The following is a 21,695-nucleotide window of genomic DNA, read 5'->3' as shown; positions in this document are numbered from 1 at the left end:
AGCAGCTTTGGTGTGTAGTCTGATATTATGCAGTTTCTGATGAGTATATTATGACCTTCATCAGCTGTAGTATATTTTATGTGGTTCTGCAGCAGCTGAGGTGTGTATATTGGTGTTCTGCATCAGCTGTGATGTATATTATGTGATTCTACTGCAGTGTGTGTTATGATGATGTTCAGCAGCTGAGGTGGGTATTATGAGGTTCTGCAGCAGCTGAGGTTTGTGTAGTGGTTCACAGGGTTCCCACCAGACTGGTGAACTAAGAGTCCAGCCGGCATTTACACTTGGAGGCTAGAAACTGCCGGGATTTTTGCAGAATAAAACAGTGTGTGCTCTTAGGTTATTTTATATTTGGATTGGATACTCCTCCTTTGCTAGACCGCCCAGCCCGAGAAACATCATCAGCGCCTGGACTAGGTCAAGTGTGAGATTGGTGCCAGCGGAGGAGGATACTGACTGAGGTACAGCGAGTCATTGTCTGACCAGAACTAAGGCCCCATGCACACGAACGTGCTTTTGCGGCCGCAATTCCCCTGAAAATCCACGGGAGAATTGCGGCCCCATTCATTGCCATGGGGCCATGCACATGACCGTGCATGGCCCAGGAGCCTGGACCACGGTAATGTCTTGTTACGGCCGTGTTCTGCGGACCAGGCTCATAAGAAATAATGGACGTGGGTGACACTCCGCTGCCGGCTGACCCGAAAATCACGGCCGTGCACATGGCTACGGTCGTATGCATGAGGCCTTAGTCATGCCTTCAGAGCCATACCCACTTTTTACCCATCGGGTGGATTTACACATACTTTTTTTGTGCAAAATTGCTGCAGCACTTACGTTGAAAAACGCAGCCATTCCGCTGCGGCAAAAATGCACCATTTCCTGCGGTTTTTATGGCAGCAAATGGTGCGTATTTTGCTGCGTTTTTCACAATGTAAGGAGATGGAGACGTCTCCTCTGAAAAATTTGTGGGACACAGTGTATGGTGCTATTATAATCAGGGACACAGTGTATGGCGTTACTATAATTAGAGGTGCAGTGTATGGTACTATTATATATAGGGACGTATTGTGAGTTATCTTTGTTTATAGATGCAGTGAGAAAAGTGAGAAGCCCAAGTCATCTGAGCGGAAAACTGCAGAAATGGGTTGTGGCCAGGAGAAGTCATAGAGGTCTGGACCGGATCGAGAAGAAAAGAGACAAAGAAGAACTAGAATCTGAAATGAAGTCACCGGTAAGTCACTTAACCCCTTTCTCTTTGGCCACTTTTGACCTTCTGACTGAGCCTCATTTTTTAAATCAGACATGTTTCACTTTTTGTGGTAATAACTCCGGAATGCTTGTACCTATCCAAGCGAATCTGAGATTGCTGTCTCGTGACTTATTGGACTTTATGTTACTGGCAAAATTTGCCCGATATATTCAGTATTTAATTGTGAAAAACACCAAAATTTAGCGAGAAATTGAAAAAATTAGCATTTTTCTCAATTTAAATGTATCTGCTTGTAAGACAGGCAGTTATAACACACAAAAATGTTGTTAATTAACATCCCCCATATGTCTACTTTAGTTTGATATTGTTTTTTGAATATCCTTTTATTTTTCTAGGACGTTACAAAGCTTAGAACTTTAGCAGCAATTTCTAACATTTTCAAGAAAATTTCAAAAGACTATTTTTACAGGGGCCAGTTCAGTTCCGAAGTGGCTTAGATATTAGAAAACCCAATAAGTCGCCCCATTTTAAAACTGCACCCCTCAAAGTATTCAAAACAGCATTTAGAAAGTTTCTTAACCCTTTAGACATTTTGCAGGAATTAAGGAAAAGTAGAGGTGAAATTTACAAAGTTCATTATTTTTTTCCAGAAATTCATTTTGAATCCATTCTTTTTGTACCGCGGAAGGTTTTACCAGAGAAATGCAACTCAATATTTATTGCCCAGGTTCTACAGTTTTAGGAAATATCCCACATGTGGCTCTAGTGCACTACTGGACTGAAGCACCGGCCTCCAAAGGAAAGTAGCACCTAGTGGATTTTGGGCCTTGTAGACACTGAAGCGCCTAGGGAGAGTGTCAGGGACTGCAAGGGGTTAAGAAAGGATGGAACGGTTTAAAATAATGCCCAGGACCAGGATTGGTCAACAAGGGGTAAGAGGGGCGTGGTTAAGAAGATATAAGGCAGGGGTTTGGAGCGGGAAGCCCTCTTACCTTCAAGCTGCAGTGGAAGAAACACCTTTGCTGCTGCTGTGGAGATTCAGAGCGTGGTCGTTGAGAAGATGGCAGAAGAACTGTTGCGGAAGGTGGCACAGCGGGTAGCGTCGGAGGGACCTGCCTGGCTGGAATCCCTGTTGGAGGAAGGAGAGAAGCGAGGATCTGAGCGGGGCACGGAACAGTCGGGAGCGGCTACCCGAGGTAGGCCGCAGCGCGTTACACGCCCTCCGGTTCGACTGAGCCCTAGCCCTGTTGCTATGAGGGGTGCTGTGACTGCTGCACAATCATGCGGTGGTCCCAGCAGGTCCCCTAGGCCTATGTCGACGGGTGCTTCGTCGGTCGACATAGTGCCCCCCTCCCCCCCGCCCACTCGTCGCGCTGGCGTCCTTCCCCATGGCGGTAAGAGGGCGGCTGTTAAACCGGCACGGGCACGGTACAACCCGCCTCGAGCTGCTGATGCGGGCGCGGAGGCAGCGGCCGACTATCGTGACAGCGGGGTGAATATGGCGGACTCAGGCGACTGGTCCGACATGGTCGCTTACCATGCGGCATGTTCACAGGAGCTGGGACTTGCTTCCGGGGCCTGTGTGCAGCCGGGGTCGGCGCCATCTTTCCCCGTGCTGTTCGCTACGCAGCCAGAATTGGCGGCGGGGGGAACAGGGGCGGGACGTCCTGGCAGGCGCAGTGCGGCCAGGACACAAGATGGCGGCTCACGAAAAAAGAAGATGGCGGCGGGTGCGGGGAGGCGGACGGTGAGCAAGCAGCCCAGCCAGGGGGCGGGGGCTTCTGCGGTGCCTGTCGCTTCTCCACCCCGGTCCCCCCCGGGCCCCTGTCAGCATGGGTCAAGGCCAGGGGGGGAGTGTGCTAGGAAAGATAGGGTTGAGGATGTTTTGGATTCTATTTGCCCTTCTCCTGCCTTGTCATCTTTCTCTCCTGCAGGTCCAAGAAGGGAGCGTTCCAGGCGAGGGAGGAAACGCCGGGCTGGTGGACATCGCCGGCACGGCCATCATGGACGTCGCAGGTCAGGTGACGGGAAGAGGCGTGGTCGACGGTATTCCTCGTCTTCCAGCGATGGTTTCTCCTCCTCGTCTGCGATGACGTCCGCATCATCCGGATCATGGAGGAGGTCGTCGAGGAGATCCTCACGGCCGCAGAGACGCAGTCGACGCTGGGAGGTGCAGCGCTTGTCGGTGGATCAGGAGCAGCTGTCCCAGGTTGTCCCTCCCGCCGGGCCGGTGGAAGAGGTGCAGGCCGTGGTTCCAGTGCCGCGGCAAGTGGCTGAAGGACCCTCTGGAGTCGGTGGGACCTCTGGGAGCGGTGAGTCGGCCTGCGGTGACGCATGGCTTAATAAATCTAATGCAGCGGGTGCGGATTTGATTTCTGTTTTGAAAGCCGTGGTGGCTGGGTTAAAAGTGAATGAGGGAACGTCGTGTCCCTCGGTGCCACCAGAGGGAGCTATGCCCCCGTCTGAAAAAGAGAATGCTTTAGCTAGTTTGACGTTTAGAGATTCATTGTTTTGTGGAGTCGCTCCTCTCGGGACTCATTTGTCAGCTGAGATCAAGGACAAGATTTGGAGGAATGAATTTGTGGATATTTGGTCCTTGGTCTCGGTGGAGCAGGTGACTGTCGACAAGGAGCGGGGTTTTGAGAGAGGGTCAGATAGGAAAGCGAAAGTAGCAAAAACATTTGGCAACTGGGTACAGTGTTACGCTACACTGGCTCATGTTATTTGCCAACGCTATCCTGGGAAAGGGGCCGAGTTGTTTGTCTATTTTGACACAATTTTCAGCGCCCACAGGCTGCACGGTGGTGCGGCCTGGTGGCGTTATGATGAAGAATTTCGGCGTCGTTTGGCTTTGTCGCCTGATATTAGTTGGGCGACGAAGGCAACGGATGTGTGGTTGCAGCTTATCTTAGCGCAAGGGAGCAGGCAACAACGCCCCTTTCCCAGTGCGGCCGCAGCGCCGGGCCCCGCCCCTGGAGTTGCGGCCGCTAGGCCCACGGGTGCCTGTTGGCTCTACAACGAGGGCCACTGTCGTTTCTTTGCCACGTGCAAATTCCGACATGAATGCTCCATCTGTGGGGGCGCTCATGCGGCGCTCCGGTGTTTCCGGAGAGGTAAGCAGCCGGTTAAGGCACCTCCTTCCGGCGCAGCGGAGAACGCCGGTGAACGTGCTCGAGATGGGCCCATGGTTAGAGCGGTACCACAGGAGGCGGGAAGCAGAGGTGCTCACTAGCGGGTTTTCGTTTGGTTTTGAGATTCCTTTTGAATATTCTGCGACATTGTCATTGGCTGACAATTTGAAGTCGATCAATGAGAATGTGGGCATTGCGCGGCTAAAATTGGCAAAAGAGGTGGAATTAGGGAGAATGGCAGGTCCATTCAGTGAGCCGCCGTATACGAATCTGCGAGTTTCCCCCCTTGGTTTAGTTCCAAAGAAGGAACGAGGAAAGTTTAGGCTGATTCATCACCTTTCCTTTCCTCGCGGTGGTTCTGTTAACGACGGTATTTCTAGGGCAGAGGCGGCGGTTTCGTATACGTCTTTCGATGTTGCAGTAAGGCTGGTACAGGCGGCTGGACAGGGGGCGTTGTTAGCTAAATCTGATATTGAAGCGGCTTTTCGTTTGCTGCCGGTTCATCCGGAATGTTTTCACCTGCTGGGTTGTTGTTTAGACAAAGGGTTTTACGTGGATATGTGTCTTCCCATGGGTTGTTCAATATCATGCAGTTACTTTGAGATGTTTGCGTCATTTTTAGAATGGGTAGTTCGTTTGGAGTCTGGTTGTGACTCGGTTATTCATTATCTGGATGATTTTCTTTTTGTGGGCCCGGGGGGCTCTGGGTTGTGCAGCACGTTGCTGAGAGTGTTTCGACAGGTGATGTCGCGTTTCGGTGTACCTATTTCCGAAGATAAGACGGAAGGTCCTGTTACTGTTTTGTCATTTTTGGGTATCGAAATAGATAGCGAGCGGATGATTTTTCGCTTGCCCGATGATAAATTGGCAAGGCTAGTGATGCAAGTTGACCAGGTCATGGGGTCGAAAAAAGTGACGTTAAAACAGTTACAGTCGTTAATGGGATTGCTGGTGTTTGCTTGTCGTATAATTCCAATGGGTCGTGTTTTTTCTAGGCGTTTGTCTTTAGCCACTAGAGGTATCTCGAAGCCAAATCATTTTATCCGGGTAACTTCTTGTATGAAGAAGGATTTGTTTGTCTGGCATTCTTTTTTGAGTTCGTTTAATGGGAGGTCGGTGTGTCAGGAAGCTGAGTTGTCTAATGTAGACTTGGAAATGTTTACGGATGCAGCCGGAAGTGATGGTTTTGGAGCAATTTTGGGCCGAAGTTGGTGTAGATCCCCTTGGCCTTTGCATTGGAGTGATTTGGGAGTTTTACGTAATTTGACGCTATTGGAATTGTTTCCTATTATAGTTGCGATAGAGTTGTGGGGTAATGCAATGGTGAATAAGAGGATTGTATTTTGGACAGACATCATGGCGGTGGTGCATGCGGTGAACGGGTTGTCGTCTAGTTCATTGCCGGTATTAGCTTTATTAAGACGGTTGGTTTTGAAGTGTTTGCGTTTGAATGTGTGGTTTCGTGCGAAACATGTTCCGGGTGTCCGTAATGTGATGGCTGATGCTTTGTCTCGTTCACAGATGTCCCGGTTTCGGGAATTGCACCCGGCAGCTTTGGCAGAAGGGGTGTCCCCCCCCCCCTTCACTTATGGGCCCTGGTCGAGGACAACTTATGAGGCTGTTGAGGGGTTCGGTGGTACCGGCGACTTGGAAGAGTCATTGCAGAGCGTGGGATCGGTGGTTGGAGATTGCGGGGAATAACTTCCCATCACAGGATGGTTGTCACCTGGACGTCACGTTAGCAAGTTTGGTACAAATACGTCAGGAAGGGGGTAGTGCGGCCACAGCGAGCAAGTTTTTAGCAGGGGTGGCCTTTATGTTAAAATTGTGGGGATGCAGAGATGTTACAAAAGAATTTGTAGTTCGGCAGTCTTTAAAAGGGTGGAAAAAAGAGGCGTGTTCCAGGGACACGAGGCGGCCAGTATCTTTTTCGCTTTTGGGTCGGCTTCTAGCCGTTTTATGTTTTGTGTGTCGGGATGAATATGAAGTGTCCTTGTTCGGCGCGGCGTTTTCTTTGGCTTTCTTTGCCGCATTACGGGTTAGTGAGCTGGTTCCGCACAGCGTAAGTGCAAGCGGTGGTCTTCTCGGATCGGATGTAGTGACGTTGGGAGATTCTCTCAGGGTCTGTGTGCGGCGGTCAAAGACTGATATGGTAGGGAGGGGGGCTTGGTTGTCGATTGGGAGGATTGGGGGGCAGTATTGCCCGGTAAAATGGGTCCAGGAATTCGTGTTGGTCCGAGTGCCCGGGGCTCAATTCTTGATCCATCAGGATGGATCCGCAATGTCGCGTTTTCAATTTGAGGCGATTTTTAAGGCCGGTTTGAAGTACCTAGGTTTGCCACCGGGCGAGTTTGGTACACATTCGTTTAGGATAGGCGGATGCCTTGGGCTTGGATTCAGCGGCTATCATGAGTCTGGGTAGATGGCGTTCTAATAGCTATAAGTCATATGTGCGACCTGATTTGGTTTTAAAGAGTGTGTAAGCTGGAAGTTTTCATAGTAAAAAATGTCGCCCCTTTCCCCCCCCCCCCCATCCCTGTTTTCCTTCCTTGTTTTATATGGAGTGTTATGTTAATCCTGCCTGTATCTTCATTTGACCGGAATGTAGCTTAATTTCTTTGTTAGGGTCGCGGCGCCCCCAAGTGTGGATCTTGGGGCATTCGTATGTGCATTGGGCAGCGGTTCGAGCGGGTCGAAGGCCATTAGGTCCGAATTTGGGCCTCGCACAGGCCGACGTCCATTGGAGAGGTGTCCGGGGATTACGGTGGGTGCAGTTACTGCCAGAAGTAGTGGCAGTTACAAGGCACACGTACGGACCTGTTGTCCTGATCATACATGCGGGTGGAAATGATATCGGCCAAGTAAAAATGGCTGAGTTATTGTCATTTATACGGACTGATTTGGCGCGTTTTCAGGATCTGTTCGCCCGTTGCGTGATAGTTTGGTCCGAAATAGTGGCGCGTACGGTGTGGCGAGGAGCGAGGAATATGGCAGCGTTGGAGAGAGTGCGCAGGCTAATCAATGTGCGGGTGTCGCGGTTCATTCGCTCTATAGGGGGGATTGGGTTGCGACACCAATCCCTGGAGGGGGATAATGCAGATCTGCTGGCGCCGGATGGAGTGCATCTGAATGATATCGGGCTTGATATCTTTTTATTGGATCTCTTGGATGGTGCCGAGAGAGGGTTGGCGTTGCTTGGTGGGGGTGGTCGGGGGACTGAGTAGGTTTCTCAGTTCCCCCTTCTTGGCGGAAAGTACGGCAGATGAAAACGGAGGTAGCACCCTACATGCCTGATGGAGACAGGGAGCATCGGCATTTCAGGAGGAGAGAGAGAAAAATAAATATATTTATGTCTTCATGCCGATGTTTGTAAATAAGAATAAAGCTGTGGCCACTTCCACATTTCCATAAAGAAGGTGTTGGTGTGTTAATTCAAAGAAGGATGGTTAAGGTCCTGGGCAGGTAAAGTGGATAATGGGTCCTTGCAGTCTTGTAGACACTGAAGCGCCTAGGGAGAGTGTCAGGGACTGCAAGGGGTTAAGAAAGGATGGAACGGTTTAAAATAATGCCCAGGACCAGGATTGGTCAACAAGGGGTAAGAGGGGCGTGGTTAAGAAGATATAAGGCAGGGGTTTGGAGCGGGAAGCCCTCTTACCTTCAAGCTGCAGTGGAAGAAACACCCGCCCTCCCTCCCCTGGTGGTTTTGGTTTTGTTTTTTAAAAGATTTTTCTACGGTTATATTCTTGTTCTGGCGTTTTTTCTGGTTTTTCGTAGATGTCACAGCTGGCGGAAAGTACGGCAGATGAAGACGGAGGTAGCACCCTACATGCCTGATGGAGACAGGGAGCATCGGCATTTCAGGAGGAGAGAGAGAAAAATAAATATATTTATGTCTTCATGCCGATGTTTGTAAATAAGAATAAAGCTGTGGCCACTTCCACATTTCCATAAAGAAGGTGTTGGTGTGTTAATTCAAAGAAGGATGGTTAAGGTCCTGGGCAGGTAAAGTGGATAATGGGTCCTTGCAGTCTCCTTTTTAATCGAATATATTTTAGGCACCATGTCAGCTTTGAAGAGGTCTTGTGGTACTAAAACAGTGGAAACCCCTCAAAAGTGACCCCATTTGGGAAACTACACCCCTCGAGGAATTTATTTAGGGGTGTAGCAAGAATTTTGACCAGCCAGTTTTTTTGCAAAAATTTTTTGAACTAGGCCATGAAAATGAAAATCTAAATTTTTTTCAAATAAAATGTAGGTTTAGCCAATTTTTTTTCATTTCCAAAAGAACTAAAGTAGAAAAAGCAGCACAACATTTGTAGAGCAATTTCTCCCGAGTAAAACGATACCCCACATGTGGTCATAAACGGCTGTTTGGATACACGGCGAGGCTGAGAAGGGAATAAGGGCTATTTGGCTCTTGGAGCTCAAATTTAGCAGGAATGGTTTGCGGTGGCCATGTCGCATTTGCAAAGCCCCTGAGGGGACAAGACAGTGGAAACCCCCAACAAGTGACCCCATTTTGGAAACTATACCCCTTGAGGAAATTATCTAGGGGTATAGTGAGCATTTTGACCCCACAGGTTTTTTGCAGAAATTTTTGGAAGTAGGCTATGAAAATGAAAATCACATTTTTTCAAATAAAATGTAGGTTTATCTAATTTTTTTTTTTCATTTCCACAAGGACTCACGGAGAAAAAGCACTGTAAAAATTTGTAAAGCAATTTCTCCCGAGTAAAACAATACCCAACATGTGGTCATAAACGGCTGTTTGGACACACGGTAGGGCTCAGGATGGAAGGAGCACCATTTGGATTTTTGAATGGTTTCTGGGCTCCATGTCACATTTGCTGAGCCCCTGTAGTACTAGTACAGTGGAAACACCCCAAAAGTTACTCCATTTGGGAAACTGCACCCCCTGAGGAATCATCTAAGGGTATAGTGAAAATTTTGATCCCAAAGGTTTTTTGCAGAATTAATTAGCATTAAGTCATGAAAATGCAAAAAAATATTTTTTCCAATAAGATGTAGTTTAGCACAACATTTTTCATTTTTACAAGGAATACAGAAGAAAAAGCACCCCAACATTTGTAAAGCAATTTCTCTCGAGTACAGTAAAACCCCATATGTGGTTATAATCAGCTGTTTACTTATATGGGAGCATTCAGAAGAAAAGGAGCGGTATTTATCTTTTGGAGCGTAGATTTTGCTGGAACGGTTTGCGGACGCCATGTTGCATTTGCAAAACCCCTGATGTACCAAACAAAAGTGACCCCATTTTAGAAACTACACCCCTAAAGGCATTTATCAAGGGGTGTAGTGAGAATTTAGACTCCACAGGTGTTTTGCAGAAATTAATACGCAGTGGATGGTGCAAAGTGAAAATTGAAATTTTTCCACTGATCTGCCTATTCACTGAACGATATGTTGTGCCCCTGGAGAATCTTACCCTATAAATTGTTAAGTGGGTTCTCCCGGGTATGGTAATGCCTTACTTGTGGACATAAATTTCTGTTTGGGCTAAGCTGTAGGGCTAAGAAGGGAAAGACCGCCATTTTGAGCATGGATTTTGCTTGGTAGTTTTGTTTGAGTTTTGCTGGTATTTCAGTTTATAATGTGGGGGCATATGTAATCTGTGCGGAGAACATCAGGGGATAATAAGAGGGTATAATAATGGGGTAAATAATACAATTATCCATAGATGTGTGTTACGCTGTGAAGCGATCCGTTATGCCAAGGCCAGTGTCGCACTGATAAACAGTTTTCTTTCTTATCCCCCTTTTGTAACACTCTGCACATTTTGGGGACTTTTTCTCCTTCGTAGTTTGGGAAATATTGCTGGGAAAGTTTTGCGCTGGTATAATACGGGCGCCCTCGCTTCCAGCTTATGTGCTATGTCCATTCCCTTTCCTAGTTCCTAAATACTAGTGCACTGAAACTGAAGGAATCTTCCCCTCCGGCCTGCGCATTGAGATGTTTTTCATCACCGCATTACTAGTGCCATAACTTTTTTATTTTTTTGTAGATGGAGCTGTGTGCAGACTTGTTTTTTGCGAGACGGGCTGTAGATTTTATTGGTACCATTTTGGAACACATACGACTTTTTGATCACTTTTTATTTCTTTTTTTGTTAAAGGAAATTACCAAAAACAAGCAATTCTGGAAATGTTTTTTATTGGTTTTTTATTCGGCATCCACAGTGCACCATAAATTACATGTCGACTTTATTCTGCGGGTCGATACGATTACGGCGATAGCAAATTTATATAGTTTTTTTTATGTATTGCAGCTTTTGCACAATAAAATCACTTTATTTATAAAATCATTTGTTTTCTGTGTCGCCATATTCTAAGACCCATAACTTTTTTATTTTTGCGTGGACAAAGCGGTGTCAGGGACTATTCTTTGCGGGACGGATTGTTGTTTTTATTGGTACTATTTTGGAGTAAATGTGACTTTTTGATAATTTTTTATAGAGTTTTTTGGGAGGAGATGTGACCTAAAAACAAAGATTCTGGTGTTGTTTTTCATGGTTTGTTTTTACGGTGTTCACAGTGCGGGATAATTTACATAATATTTTTGTAGCTTGGGTAGTTACGGATGCGGCGATACCAATTATGTATAGTTTTTTTAATTTTCTACGGTTTATCCCATAATAAAAGTCTTACTAGAAAGGCAGTTTATTTTTTATTTTTTTACTTGAAACTTCTGTGTTTTTATTGTTTTACAACATTTTTATTAGCTTTTTTTTACTTTTTTTACTTGTCCCACTAGGGCACTTGAGGGCCTGATGCCCCGATCGCTTCTCTAATACACTGCACTACATACGTAGTGCAGTGTATTAGCGCTGTCAGTTATTCACTGACAGCAAGCCTATGAGGACTCGCCGCAGGCGGGTCCTCATCGACTCCCGTACAAGGCAGACTCGGACGCCATTAATTAGCCTCTGATTGCCATAGCAACCCAGTGATTACGTCGCTGGGTTGCCGGTCGGGTTAAAACCCATCAGATGCTGTGCTCTATTGAGTGCAGCATTTGAGGGGGTTAATCAGCCGGATCGGAGAATAGCTCCGGTCCTGGCAGTTACAGGAAGGTGCCAGCTCTATAATACAGCTGTCACCCCATGGTGATGGTGCCGGCTCTGCTTCTGAGCCCGCACCATCACTGCGACGTAAATGTACTGCGGTTTGCGGGAACACCTTCCCGACAGCGCCGTATATATATGGAAGATGTCGGGAAGGGGTTAATGCAAATTTTTCTTCTGCCACTAATCAGTACTGTAGTCACTGTATGATCTGCAGTGAGATGATGGGGGAAACAGCAACACCCAGCATATCCTTACCATTGTTCGGGCCATGCTGGAAGCTGTAGTTTTATCCATGCAAACCTATACAGCAGGTCTTGCACTAAATTGAGCTGTATTTGTGCTGGTGCTGTATTTATGTACTGAGCTTTGTTCTGGTGTTGTATATATGTAGTGAGCTTTGTTCTAGTACTGTATATATGTACTGAGCTTGGTTGTGGTACTGTATATATGTACTGAGCTTGGTTGTGGTGTTGTATATATGTAGTGAGCTTTGTTCTAGTACTGTATATACAGTGAAGGAAATAAGTATTTGATCCCTTGCTGATTTTGTAAGTTTGCCCACTGTCAAAGACATGAACAGTCCAGAATTTTTAGGGTAGGTTAATTTTACCAGTGAGAGATAGATTATATAAAAAAAAAAAAGAAAATCACATTGCCAAAATTATATATATTTATTTGCATTGTGCACAGAGAAATAAGTATTTGATCCCTTTGGCAAACAAGACTTAATACTTGGTGGCAAAACCCTTGTTGGCAAGCACAGCAGTCAGACGTTTTTTGCAGTTGATGATGAGGTTTGCACACATGTTAGATGGAATTTTGGCCCACTCCTCTTTGCAGATCATCTGTAAATCATTAAGATTTCAAGGCTGTCGCTTGGCAACTCGGATCTTCAGCTCCCTCCATAAGTTTTCGATGGGATTAAGGTCTGGAGACTGGCTAGGCCACTCCATGACCTTAATGTGCTCCTTTTTGAGCCACTCCTTTGTTGCCTTGGCTGTATGTTTTGGGTCATTGTCGTGCTGGAAGACCCAGTCACGAGCCATTTTTAATGTCCTGGTGGAGGGAAGGAGGTTGTCACTCAGGATTTGACGGTACATGGCTCCATCCATTCTCCCATTGATGCGGTGAAGCAGTCCTGTGCCCTTAGCAGAGAAACACCCCCAAAACATAATGTTTCCACCTCCATGCTTGACAGTGGGGACGGTGTTCTTTGGGTCATAGGCAGCATTTCTCTTCCTCCAAAAACGGCGAGTTGAGTTAATGCCAAAGAGCTCAATTTTAGTCTCATCTGACCACAGCACCTTCTCCCAATCACTCTCAGAATCATCCAGATGTTCATTTGCAAACTTCAGATGGGCCTGTATATGTGCCTTCTTGAGCAGGGGGACCTTGCAGGCACTGCAGGATTTTAATGAATTACGGCGTAATGTGTTACCAATGGTTTTCTTGGTGACTGTGGTCCCAGCTTCCTTGAGATCATTAACAAGTTCCCCCCGTGTAGTTTTCGGCTGAGCTCTCACCTTCCTCAGGATCAAGGATACCCCACGAGGTGAGATTTTGCATGGAGCCCCAGATCGATGTCATTTTCTTACTATTGTACCAACAGTTGTCTCCTTCTCACCCAGCGTCTTACTTATGGTTTTGTAGCCCATTCCAGCCTTGTGCAGGTCTATGATCTTGTCCCTGACATCCTTAGAAAGCTCTTTAGTCTTGCCCATGTTGTAGAGGTTAGAGTCAGACTGATTAATTGAGTCTGTGGACAGGAGACTTTTAGGGTATGTTCACACGGCCTATTTACGGACGTAAATCGGGCGTTTTTGCCCCGAATTACGCCCGAAAATAGCGCCTCAATAGCGCTGACAAACATCTGCCCATTGAAAGCAATGGGCAGACGTTTGTCTGTTCACACGAGGCGTATATTTACGCGCCGCTGTCAAATGACGGCGCGTAAATAGACGCCCGCGTAGAAGAAGTGACCTGTCACTTCTTTGGCCGTAATTGGAGCCGCTATTCATTGACTCCAATGAATAGCAGCGCTACTTACGGCCGTAATTGACGCGGCATTCAAGCGCCTGCACATGCCGGTACGGCTGAAATTACGGGGATGTTTTCAGGCTGAAACATCCCCGTAATTTCAGCCGTTACGGACCCCCGCCGTGTGAACATAGCTGTCTTAAATGGTCACCTGTATAAGGCTGTCTTTAATGCAGGCGCCAAGTTGATTTGGAGCGTGTAACTGGTCTGGAGGAGGCTGAACTCTTAATGGTTGGTAGGGGATCAAATACTTATTTCTCTGTGCACAATGCAAATAAATATATATAATTTTGACTATGTGATTTTTTTTTTTTTTATATATATATATAATCTATCTCTCACTGGTAAAAGTAACCTAGCCTAAAAATTCTAGACTGTTCATGACTTTGACAGTGGGCAAACTTACAAAATCAGCAAGGGATCAAATACTTATTTCCTCCACTGTATGTACTGAGCTTGGTTGTGGTACTGTATATATGTACTGAGTTTGGTTCTGGTGTTGTATTTATGTGCTGAGCTTGGTTCTGGTACACTGTTTCCGAAAGTCCCATAGAACTTAATGGTAGTTACGTAACTACGCTGCTTCCGTAACTGCTATTCACTACTATGAGTTACAGAAAGTTCATGGTCAGGAAGTGGCTGAGAGGCAGCGATAGCAGAAAGAGGTAGAACAGGGTTTAGGGGGCCTGGTTCTAGAGATAGATGCGAGTCCCACCTCTGTGAACTGCACCTATCTGACAGGATCCACAGGATATGTCATAAATTTCCCATATGGGAAAACCCCTTTAAAGTGTAACTAAATTTCTAAAAAACTTCTGACATGTCATAGTGAAATGTTGGAAGTTTTGATCGGTGGGGGGTCCGAGCGAGACCCCCATGGATCACTAAAACAAAGTGGCAGAAGCGCTCAGGTGAATGCTCTGTCACTTCGTTTCTGATCTGCTTTTCTCGGAAAGCCGAGCAAGCAGTGTACGGACGTACACCACTCCGAGGAATGGCGATTAGTAGCGAAGCGGCGCAGCATTCAATCGTGTTCTTCTGCCGCTTCACTTTAGCGATCTATGGGGGTCTCAGTGCTCAATCCCCACACCAATTAGAAGTTATGACACATCACTATGACATGTTAAAAGTTTAGTTACACTTTAAAGAGAGGAGTTATCATTTTTTTTTATTATTATTATTTTTTTAATAAAACCGTCTATCAGTGTGTTTGATGCAACTTTCTAAATACTTTTTATTAAAAATAATTTTTACTTTTTGAGATACAGCTGCTTTGTATCCTGAATACAGAGCAACTCCATCTGGTGCTAAAACATGTATCCTTCACTTCAGTGGCACTTAGGGTATGTGCACACGATAACTGCATTTACGTCTGAAATTACGGAGCTGTTTTCAGGAGAAAACAGCTCCGTAATTTCAGACGTAATTGCTCGTACTCGCATTTTTCGAGGCGTCTTTGACGGCCGTAATTTGGAGCTGTTCTTCATTGGATTCAATTAAAAACGGCTCAAATTACGTCCAAAGAAGTGTCCTGCACTTCTTTGACGACAGCGACGCGTAAAATGACAGGTCATAATACGCCTCGTTTACGCCTGAAAATAGGACGTGTGAACCCAGTCTAACAGGTACAGTGTCAACGTGTTGGGGGGGGGTTGAATTGCGTGTAAGGGGGAAGGAGGGGCCCAAGTTGTGTCAACAGCCCGGGGCCCATGGTACAATTAATCCGCCACTGATCTGTGGGACCACCTTTATCGTCTTGTTTGCTCTATGGATCCTCCACCACGCATCCTCTTGCCAATGTGGGATGTACTGCAGTCAGCACGGCTCCAGATACCGGAGACAACCTACCAGCACCTTATTGAGTCACTCCCAGCCCGTCTAGCTGATGTCCGTGGTGCTGCACGCGGCGGTTACTCTGGATATTAGCTGCTGGACAAAATAATTTTACTCGAGTGTGTGTGTGTGTGTGTGTGTGCGTGTGTGTGTGCGTGTGCGTGTGCGTGTGCGTGTGCGTGTGCTTATATGTATTTTATATCCCAGACAACCCATGTGACTATATTGTGCCTTTTCCTTCTATACTTAAATATATATATATATATATATATATATATATATATATATTATAGAGCATTTCCATTAGAAATCAAGCCCTGGAGCTTTTATCTTTCCTCATCACTTTGTTATAACGATTTCTTCCGTCTTTTCCAAAAGGTGGTAGTAGTCAGTGAACATTGCAGGAGCTACTACAGTAAGGCTGGGTTCACACAGAGTTTTTGCAGGCGAAAAATCACCCTCAAAATTTTGTTTGGACTTTTGAGGCAGAATTTGCTATGCCTGCATGTCGTGAAATTGAGCCATTGAGCGCCGCAGGCAAAAAACGCAGCGAAATACGCTTTCTCTGCCTCCCATTGATGTCAATGGGAGGTCAGAGACGTAAACACCCGAAGATAGGGCATGTGGCTTATTATTCCCGCGAGACGTTTTTTCCGCTCGCAGGAAAAGACCGTCTCCGCCTCCCATTGAAATCAATGGGAGGCATTTTCGGCAGTTTTTTTACGCGTTTTCCCGCGGCAAAAAACCCTGTAAAAAAACTCTGTGTGAACTGGCCCCAACAGTTTTACAGTTTTTATTAATTTCGGTGTATTGAACACATCCTTTTAGGCTATGGCCCACATTAACTAATAAACAGCCCAAACTTAGACCAGGCAGTCACAAAATGCGCCATATTTATCCCAGTGGTGCATGCTGCATTATAATTTTGGCGCATCTTGCATGATCTGTTTCACACTCTTCTCTTCCTAATACCACCTTTGATTTGTCTTATTTTGCGCCATAATTTTGTGGCATTTCTTTGTGCATTATAAGTCATGCCTCCTTTCTGGTAAAGCCGTCTCCCTTTTTAGTGAGGTGCACACATCAAAATTAGCCAATTTGCGCCAACGTTTGCCATATTTGTCGACCCATTTTAGACCCAGACAATGTATTAAATCTGTTCCAATGTGTTTGTGTATGTGGTCTTTTACAAACTGAGATCTTTATCTTTCCATCTAGATATTTTGTTTATGGTCTAATTTTATAGTATGTCAAGCATCTTTGTTAATATTCTATATTCAGTTTTGCTCCACTGGGAACCTAGAATAATCAGTGTTTCTTCAAGTATCTATAGATGGCTGCTCTCCCCAGACAGTTATCAGGTCATTTTGTGAAAATAACCTTTCATAACTGCGTTATGATTGATGCTCTTGAGCACCTGTAATTATCTAACAGCTGTAATTAAGAGTTGGAAGAGAGAATGTTAAACCAGTTTTACCTGACAACAATGCTTTGGTGATTTACAAGTTTTTATAGTGGTACAATTTTAAGATTAGACACATCTTGACAACCAAAATTATTAATCGATTGTTACAATTTACTAAATTAGATAGATGCATTTACTGATTTGCATTGAGATTGAAAAAATATAATGATTCAGAAAACTGAAGGGTTTAGGCCTCATGCACACGACCGTAAGTGTCCGGTACGTAGAAATGACCCGCAAAAAATAGGACATGTCCTATTTTTGAATTTGCGGACCGTGCTCCTATCATTTATAATGTGAGCAGGGCCCGGAAATGCGGGTGACAGTCCGCGGCCGTCCATGCCGTAATCACGAATCGTGCACACGGCTATGGCCATGTGTACGAGGCCTTAGTCTGTAAGACCACCTTATATTGTTTCAGTTTAGATAAAAGACGGCTATGGGGGCGATCTAATTACAAATATATAATTGGAGAGTACAAAGATCTTTCTAATGATGTTTTTACACATAGGCCTCTAACAAATACAAGGGGCATCCTCTACGTCTAGAGGAAAAAAGGTTTAATCATAATCATCGAGGGGGATTCTTTACTGTAAAAGCGTTAAGACTATGGTACTCTCTCCTACAGGGTGTTGTGATGGTTGCTTTATTGAGCAAGTTCAAGAAGGACCTTGATGCCTTTTTAAAAAACCATAATATTACAAGTTATGAGTACTAGATTCTGGAGATGAGACGTTGATCCAGAGATTTATTCTGATTTCCATATTTGGAATCGGGGAGGAATTTTGCCTTCCTCTGGATTAACACGGTAGGATTATAGGTTGGACTTGATGGACCTGTGTCTTTTTTTAACCTTATCAACTATGTAGCTTTGGGTCAGTTTTTCTGTATTGCTTCATAATTACATAAATTACAATAGATTTTTATTAACCTAGACTTTTATGTTCGGGTCTTGCCTTCAGACCACTGTCTTATGATAATTACAATATCACAATATATGTAGCCATCTTAGGGTATCAATATTTCATTTAAAAAAATGTATAGTATACAGTGGTAGGTAAGACACAATTGAGCCAGGTACGTTGGGGTGAAACAAATGTTTTGTCTTATACAGTTTGTCTTTTATGCTTATATGTCCTCCAGAAACCACTTTTGCACACTAGGGATAACTTGGTAATCCGGGGCCTGTTGAAGCGCCCGGCAGGCTTTGCAGTAGTGGTTGTCCCATCCAGTTTCTCTTCTCACATGGTAGTGAGATCTCCAGTAAAAATACTTTTTGTATCTTTCTTCATCCTTATCTAGCTCGAGAAGATAGGAAGCTAGTTCCATGGGGCTTGAGAAATCATCTACATGAATGAAGGCATCTCCGGGGATGAAGCGCTCATAGTTTTTCCGAGATGTCCCCAACACAACAGGTACGGCCCATGAATCAAAAGCGTTTGACCATAGTTTTTCAGTAATATAGTCCTTATAGATTGAATTCTCAAATGCTAAGTAAAATTTGTATTTGGAGATGGTTTGATAAAAGTCATCCCAAGACAGTTTCATGTGTTTCTTCCCATAGACATCAATTGGAAGGTATTTCCTAAGTTCCTCATAATATATATTACGTCTGACACCTGGGTACCACTTACTAACCACCCAAGCAACAAGTTTAGTCTTGGCAGGGATCGAAAAGCTCTGAGGTTTCTTTAAAGCTTCAATTCGACCATAGGGTCTGTAGACATCAGAGTCTTGGCGGAATGTCATAGTCATATTAAATAGGTTATCCAAGAAATGAAGGTTCGTAATAATTAGCGGTGGTTCCATGTTGAACCATACCCAACGTTGATAAAGAGGCCGTGGTACTTGCGGTAAAGACCTTTTGTCATACATGATGTCCACATGGTGCATAACAACAGCATCAGCAATGCTATACAAGCTCCTGTTGGCCGTAAGTTTGCATCCAGAGATACCGTGTACACTCTGACAAGTGTCTAAAGGGAAAGGTTCTGAAAAAGGCCACACCCAGACAAGAACAAGAAGTTCCTTCTCTATCTTTTGTGATGAACTTATAGAAGTTTGAAGAGACTGATCTGTGGATTTGTGAATGATCCCTCTTTGCTTACAATCCACCGAGAGACTCAGTCTTCCCCAGTTCGACGAAAATAAGATCAAAATGAAAAGAATGGAGACAACGACTATGAGACTTTGATGCTTGAAGGGTTTTAAGATTGTATTTAACCTGTAAAAAATGAACACAAATTCATACATTGTTTTATTTCCTGTGATCTGGAATCTTCACATCTGTAAATGGAAACTTTTTCAAGAAAAGAACAGACTTCCAATTTTGTATAGACATCTACGTGCTTCCTTCTTGAACTCTGCATCATGTTGTTCCTCTGTAATTCCCCCTAGAAAATGATGAATAAATTGACAACTGGGTGTTACCAATCCCCTTATCATAGGGGTGTGTCCCTACACAGTCTCACTCTGTCAGCAATGATTGAACAGTGTCACTCTGTGTAGGGACTCACCCCAAACCGGTAACACCCAGTCGTCAATTTATTCAGAAATTTCTGGGGGGAAAACAGAGGAACAATACATCGTAGAGTTCTAAGAAAAGATACAGAATTACTATTTAATTGAGAATACGATTATTTACTAAAACAGACATGTCAGGAGAAGGGACAGGTCCCCGTTAAGAATTGTTTATATAATGGGGTAACAGAAAATCACAAAATACAAATCTGTGGTAAATAATATACAAGTAGCAGTGAAATAGGCATTACATGGTTCAAAAACTTTTACATTTAGGAAAGCCACCTTCTCCCTTGACCCAAAAGAGAGACTTTTTGGGTAACCTTCAGACAATAAGATTTACTTTTAGGACCTCCTTTACACATGTTTTGTATTTATAGAAAAAAAAATAGAATTGAAAAAGAGAAATGACAATGCATCTCACACAGATAGTGGAAGTTTCTGTAGAAGTATTCATTAAAAGTAAGGTTTACGGGTGGAAACAACCCTAAAAAAAAAACACCTAGAGCCAACTGTGTCTTGGGGGAAAAAAAACACCACTCTGGACAAAAACACCAAAAGAAAATTACAGGGGGAGGGATATATGGGAAATTTAGCAACAGCCTCTTTCTCCATGTCTCCTCTCCCTCTTTTTTTTTCCCCTTTCCTTTTAAATTATTATTATGTTTTTTCTTGTGGGTTTGTTTGATTGATTTTGACCGTTACGGTCAGTTGTAATATATAAATGATGATAGATAGACAGACAGACAGACAGACAGACAGACAGACAGACAGACAGACAGACAGACAGATAGATAGATAGATAGATAGATAGATAGATAGATAGATAGATAGATAGATAGATAGATAGATAGATAGATAGATAGATAGAATAAAATAAAGAATTAAAAAAATAAAAATGTAATTACAAAAAAAAACATATTGTGTGCCAAAAACATCATATTCCCCTATTGATTACCAGCAAATATCTGGGCGAGATGTTTTTAGCAACCATGAAATGTGCAGAAAAACACAATAAACCTACACACTGTGCGTGAATCCAGCTTTGAAGAGGAAATGTTACTCCAAATGAGATACCATCAGTAAGTGATTGGGTTCGATATAGGCATGCACTGGCTAGTAGAATTTTTTTAAATATTGAATTTCTAAAATTACAGCATTTTTGATGAAACTTGCAAAGGGGAAGGACAATTTTTACCAGTATTCTTGTTAGGAAATAAGGTTAAGATATAGTATAATAAGGGATATTTGAGTACTTGTATATACCACCGCTAATCTAGACTTTGAAGTATGAGCATTTCTAAATGTATAATTTTGACAATTTTATACAAAAAAAATTGTATTCAATTCTTTGGAACATTTCTGCTGCTTCATAAATCTAGGACCAGTGTCAATACTTACATCTTATGGAAAATCTTTTTAGGAACAGTAAGGGATGAAGCAAACATAGTGTGACCTTCAAATATCCTGGAATAAAATGCATCCTCCAAATCAGGATCTGTAGAGTCTCTTCTTCTTTACACAGCCCGGGCTTTAGGACTGGGAATTTCTGTGTAAGAACCTGCCGTTAAGTACAACATTACTAGAGGACAGGATTAATACCTGTCATCAAAGGTGTCAGAGTGACACAGGAACATTCATCTTCAATCTTGTAAACCTTCAAGGGCCTGACCTTCCCACCCAAGCTTCATCCATTTAATGATATGTTTTCCCGGTCAGGGGTGATTCACGACTTCCTGCTGTCTGGGGCAGACTATGAGATAGTTCCGCCCTTAGGCCTTATTCACACGGACATGTCCGTTTTGCGCGTGCAAAAAACGCTGCGTTTTGCGTGCTCAAAAGGTCCGTGTGGCATCAGCATATGGTGCGCGGCTGCGTGATTTTCGCGCAGCCGGCATCATCATGACACTCTGGTTTTCTGTTTTCATTCATAGTTTTTCTACTGTAGCGCGAATCACGCGCGGTACCCAGAAGTGCTTCCGTGTGCCAAGCGCGATTTGCACGCACCCATTGACTTCAATGTGTGCGTGCAGCGCGAAACACGGGCAAATATAGGACATGTCATAAGATTCACGCAGCGCACATACGCTGCGTGAAATACACTGACAGTCTGAACGGCCCCATTCACTAACATAGGTCCATGCGACGCACGTGATTTTCACGTGATTTTCACGTTCGTGTGAATAAGGCCTAAAAGGGGTTTTTCTGGGATTACATTATTGATCAATATTAAATCATGGGGTTCTGAGTCCCTGCACCCCTGCCGATCAACTGTTTGAAGTGTCCGCGGCACGTTTGGGCGAGTGCTGCGGCATCTTCATCGGCGATCTTTTAGTAGCGGCTGTGCTGGGTATTGCAGCTTTGTCCCAATCGCTCGTGAGTCAAATCTGTAATACCCAGTACAGCCACTAA

The 21,695-nt window shown here is 44.4% G+C and overlaps 2 protein-coding genes across 2 annotated transcripts; one reads left to right on the top strand and one right to left on the bottom strand.

Moving 5' to 3' along the window:
* Positions 1-1,906: 1,906 nt before the first annotated feature.
* LOC142660008 (uncharacterized) lies at positions 1,907-17,438 on the top strand. The gene is made up of 3 exons (XM_075836659.1): positions 1,907-2,409; positions 3,148-4,017; positions 17,392-17,438. Exons 1-3 carry the CDS (start codon positions 2,274-2,276, stop codon positions 17,436-17,438), a joined length of 1,053 nt encoding a protein of 350 aa, XP_075692774.1. The 5' UTR covers positions 1,907-2,273.
* Positions 17,439-17,821: 383 nt separating this feature from the next.
* LOC142658807 (3-galactosyl-N-acetylglucosaminide 4-alpha-L-fucosyltransferase FUT3-like) lies at positions 17,822-20,800 on the bottom strand (the record flags this gene model as incomplete). The annotated part of the gene is made up of 2 exons (XM_075834427.1): positions 17,822-18,987; positions 20,685-20,800. Coding segments are annotated over 2 exons (1,212 nt in total), but the record flags the coding sequence as incomplete, so codon positions are not given.
* Between the last annotated feature and the right edge of the window lie 895 nt (positions 20,801-21,695).

Source organism: Rhinoderma darwinii, chromosome 8 (assembly GCF_050947455.1).
Source record: "Rhinoderma darwinii isolate aRhiDar2 chromosome 8, aRhiDar2.hap1, whole genome shotgun sequence".
Lineage (NCBI taxonomy): Eukaryota > Metazoa > Chordata > Amphibia > Anura > Rhinodermatidae > Rhinoderma > Rhinoderma darwinii.
This window is presented reverse-complemented; position numbering and strand designations above follow the sequence as displayed.

What these genes read in the sequence shown, in the direction of transcription:
- LOC142660008 (XM_075836659.1), top strand. Translation starts at nt 2,274, where the DNA reads ATGGCAGAAGAACTGTTGCGGAAGGTGGCACAGCGGGTAGCGTCGGAG. An exon ending in GTCGGGAGCGGCTACCCGAG is followed by an intron (nt 2,410 to 3,147) that starts GTAGGCCGCAGC and finishes TCTCTCCTGCAG; the next exon opens with GTCCAAGAAGGGAGCGTTCC. An exon ending in CGCCCACAGGCTGCACGGTG is followed by an intron (nt 4,018 to 17,391) that starts GTGCGGCCTGGT and finishes TCTCTCCTACAG; the next exon opens with GGTGTTGTGATGGTTGCTTT.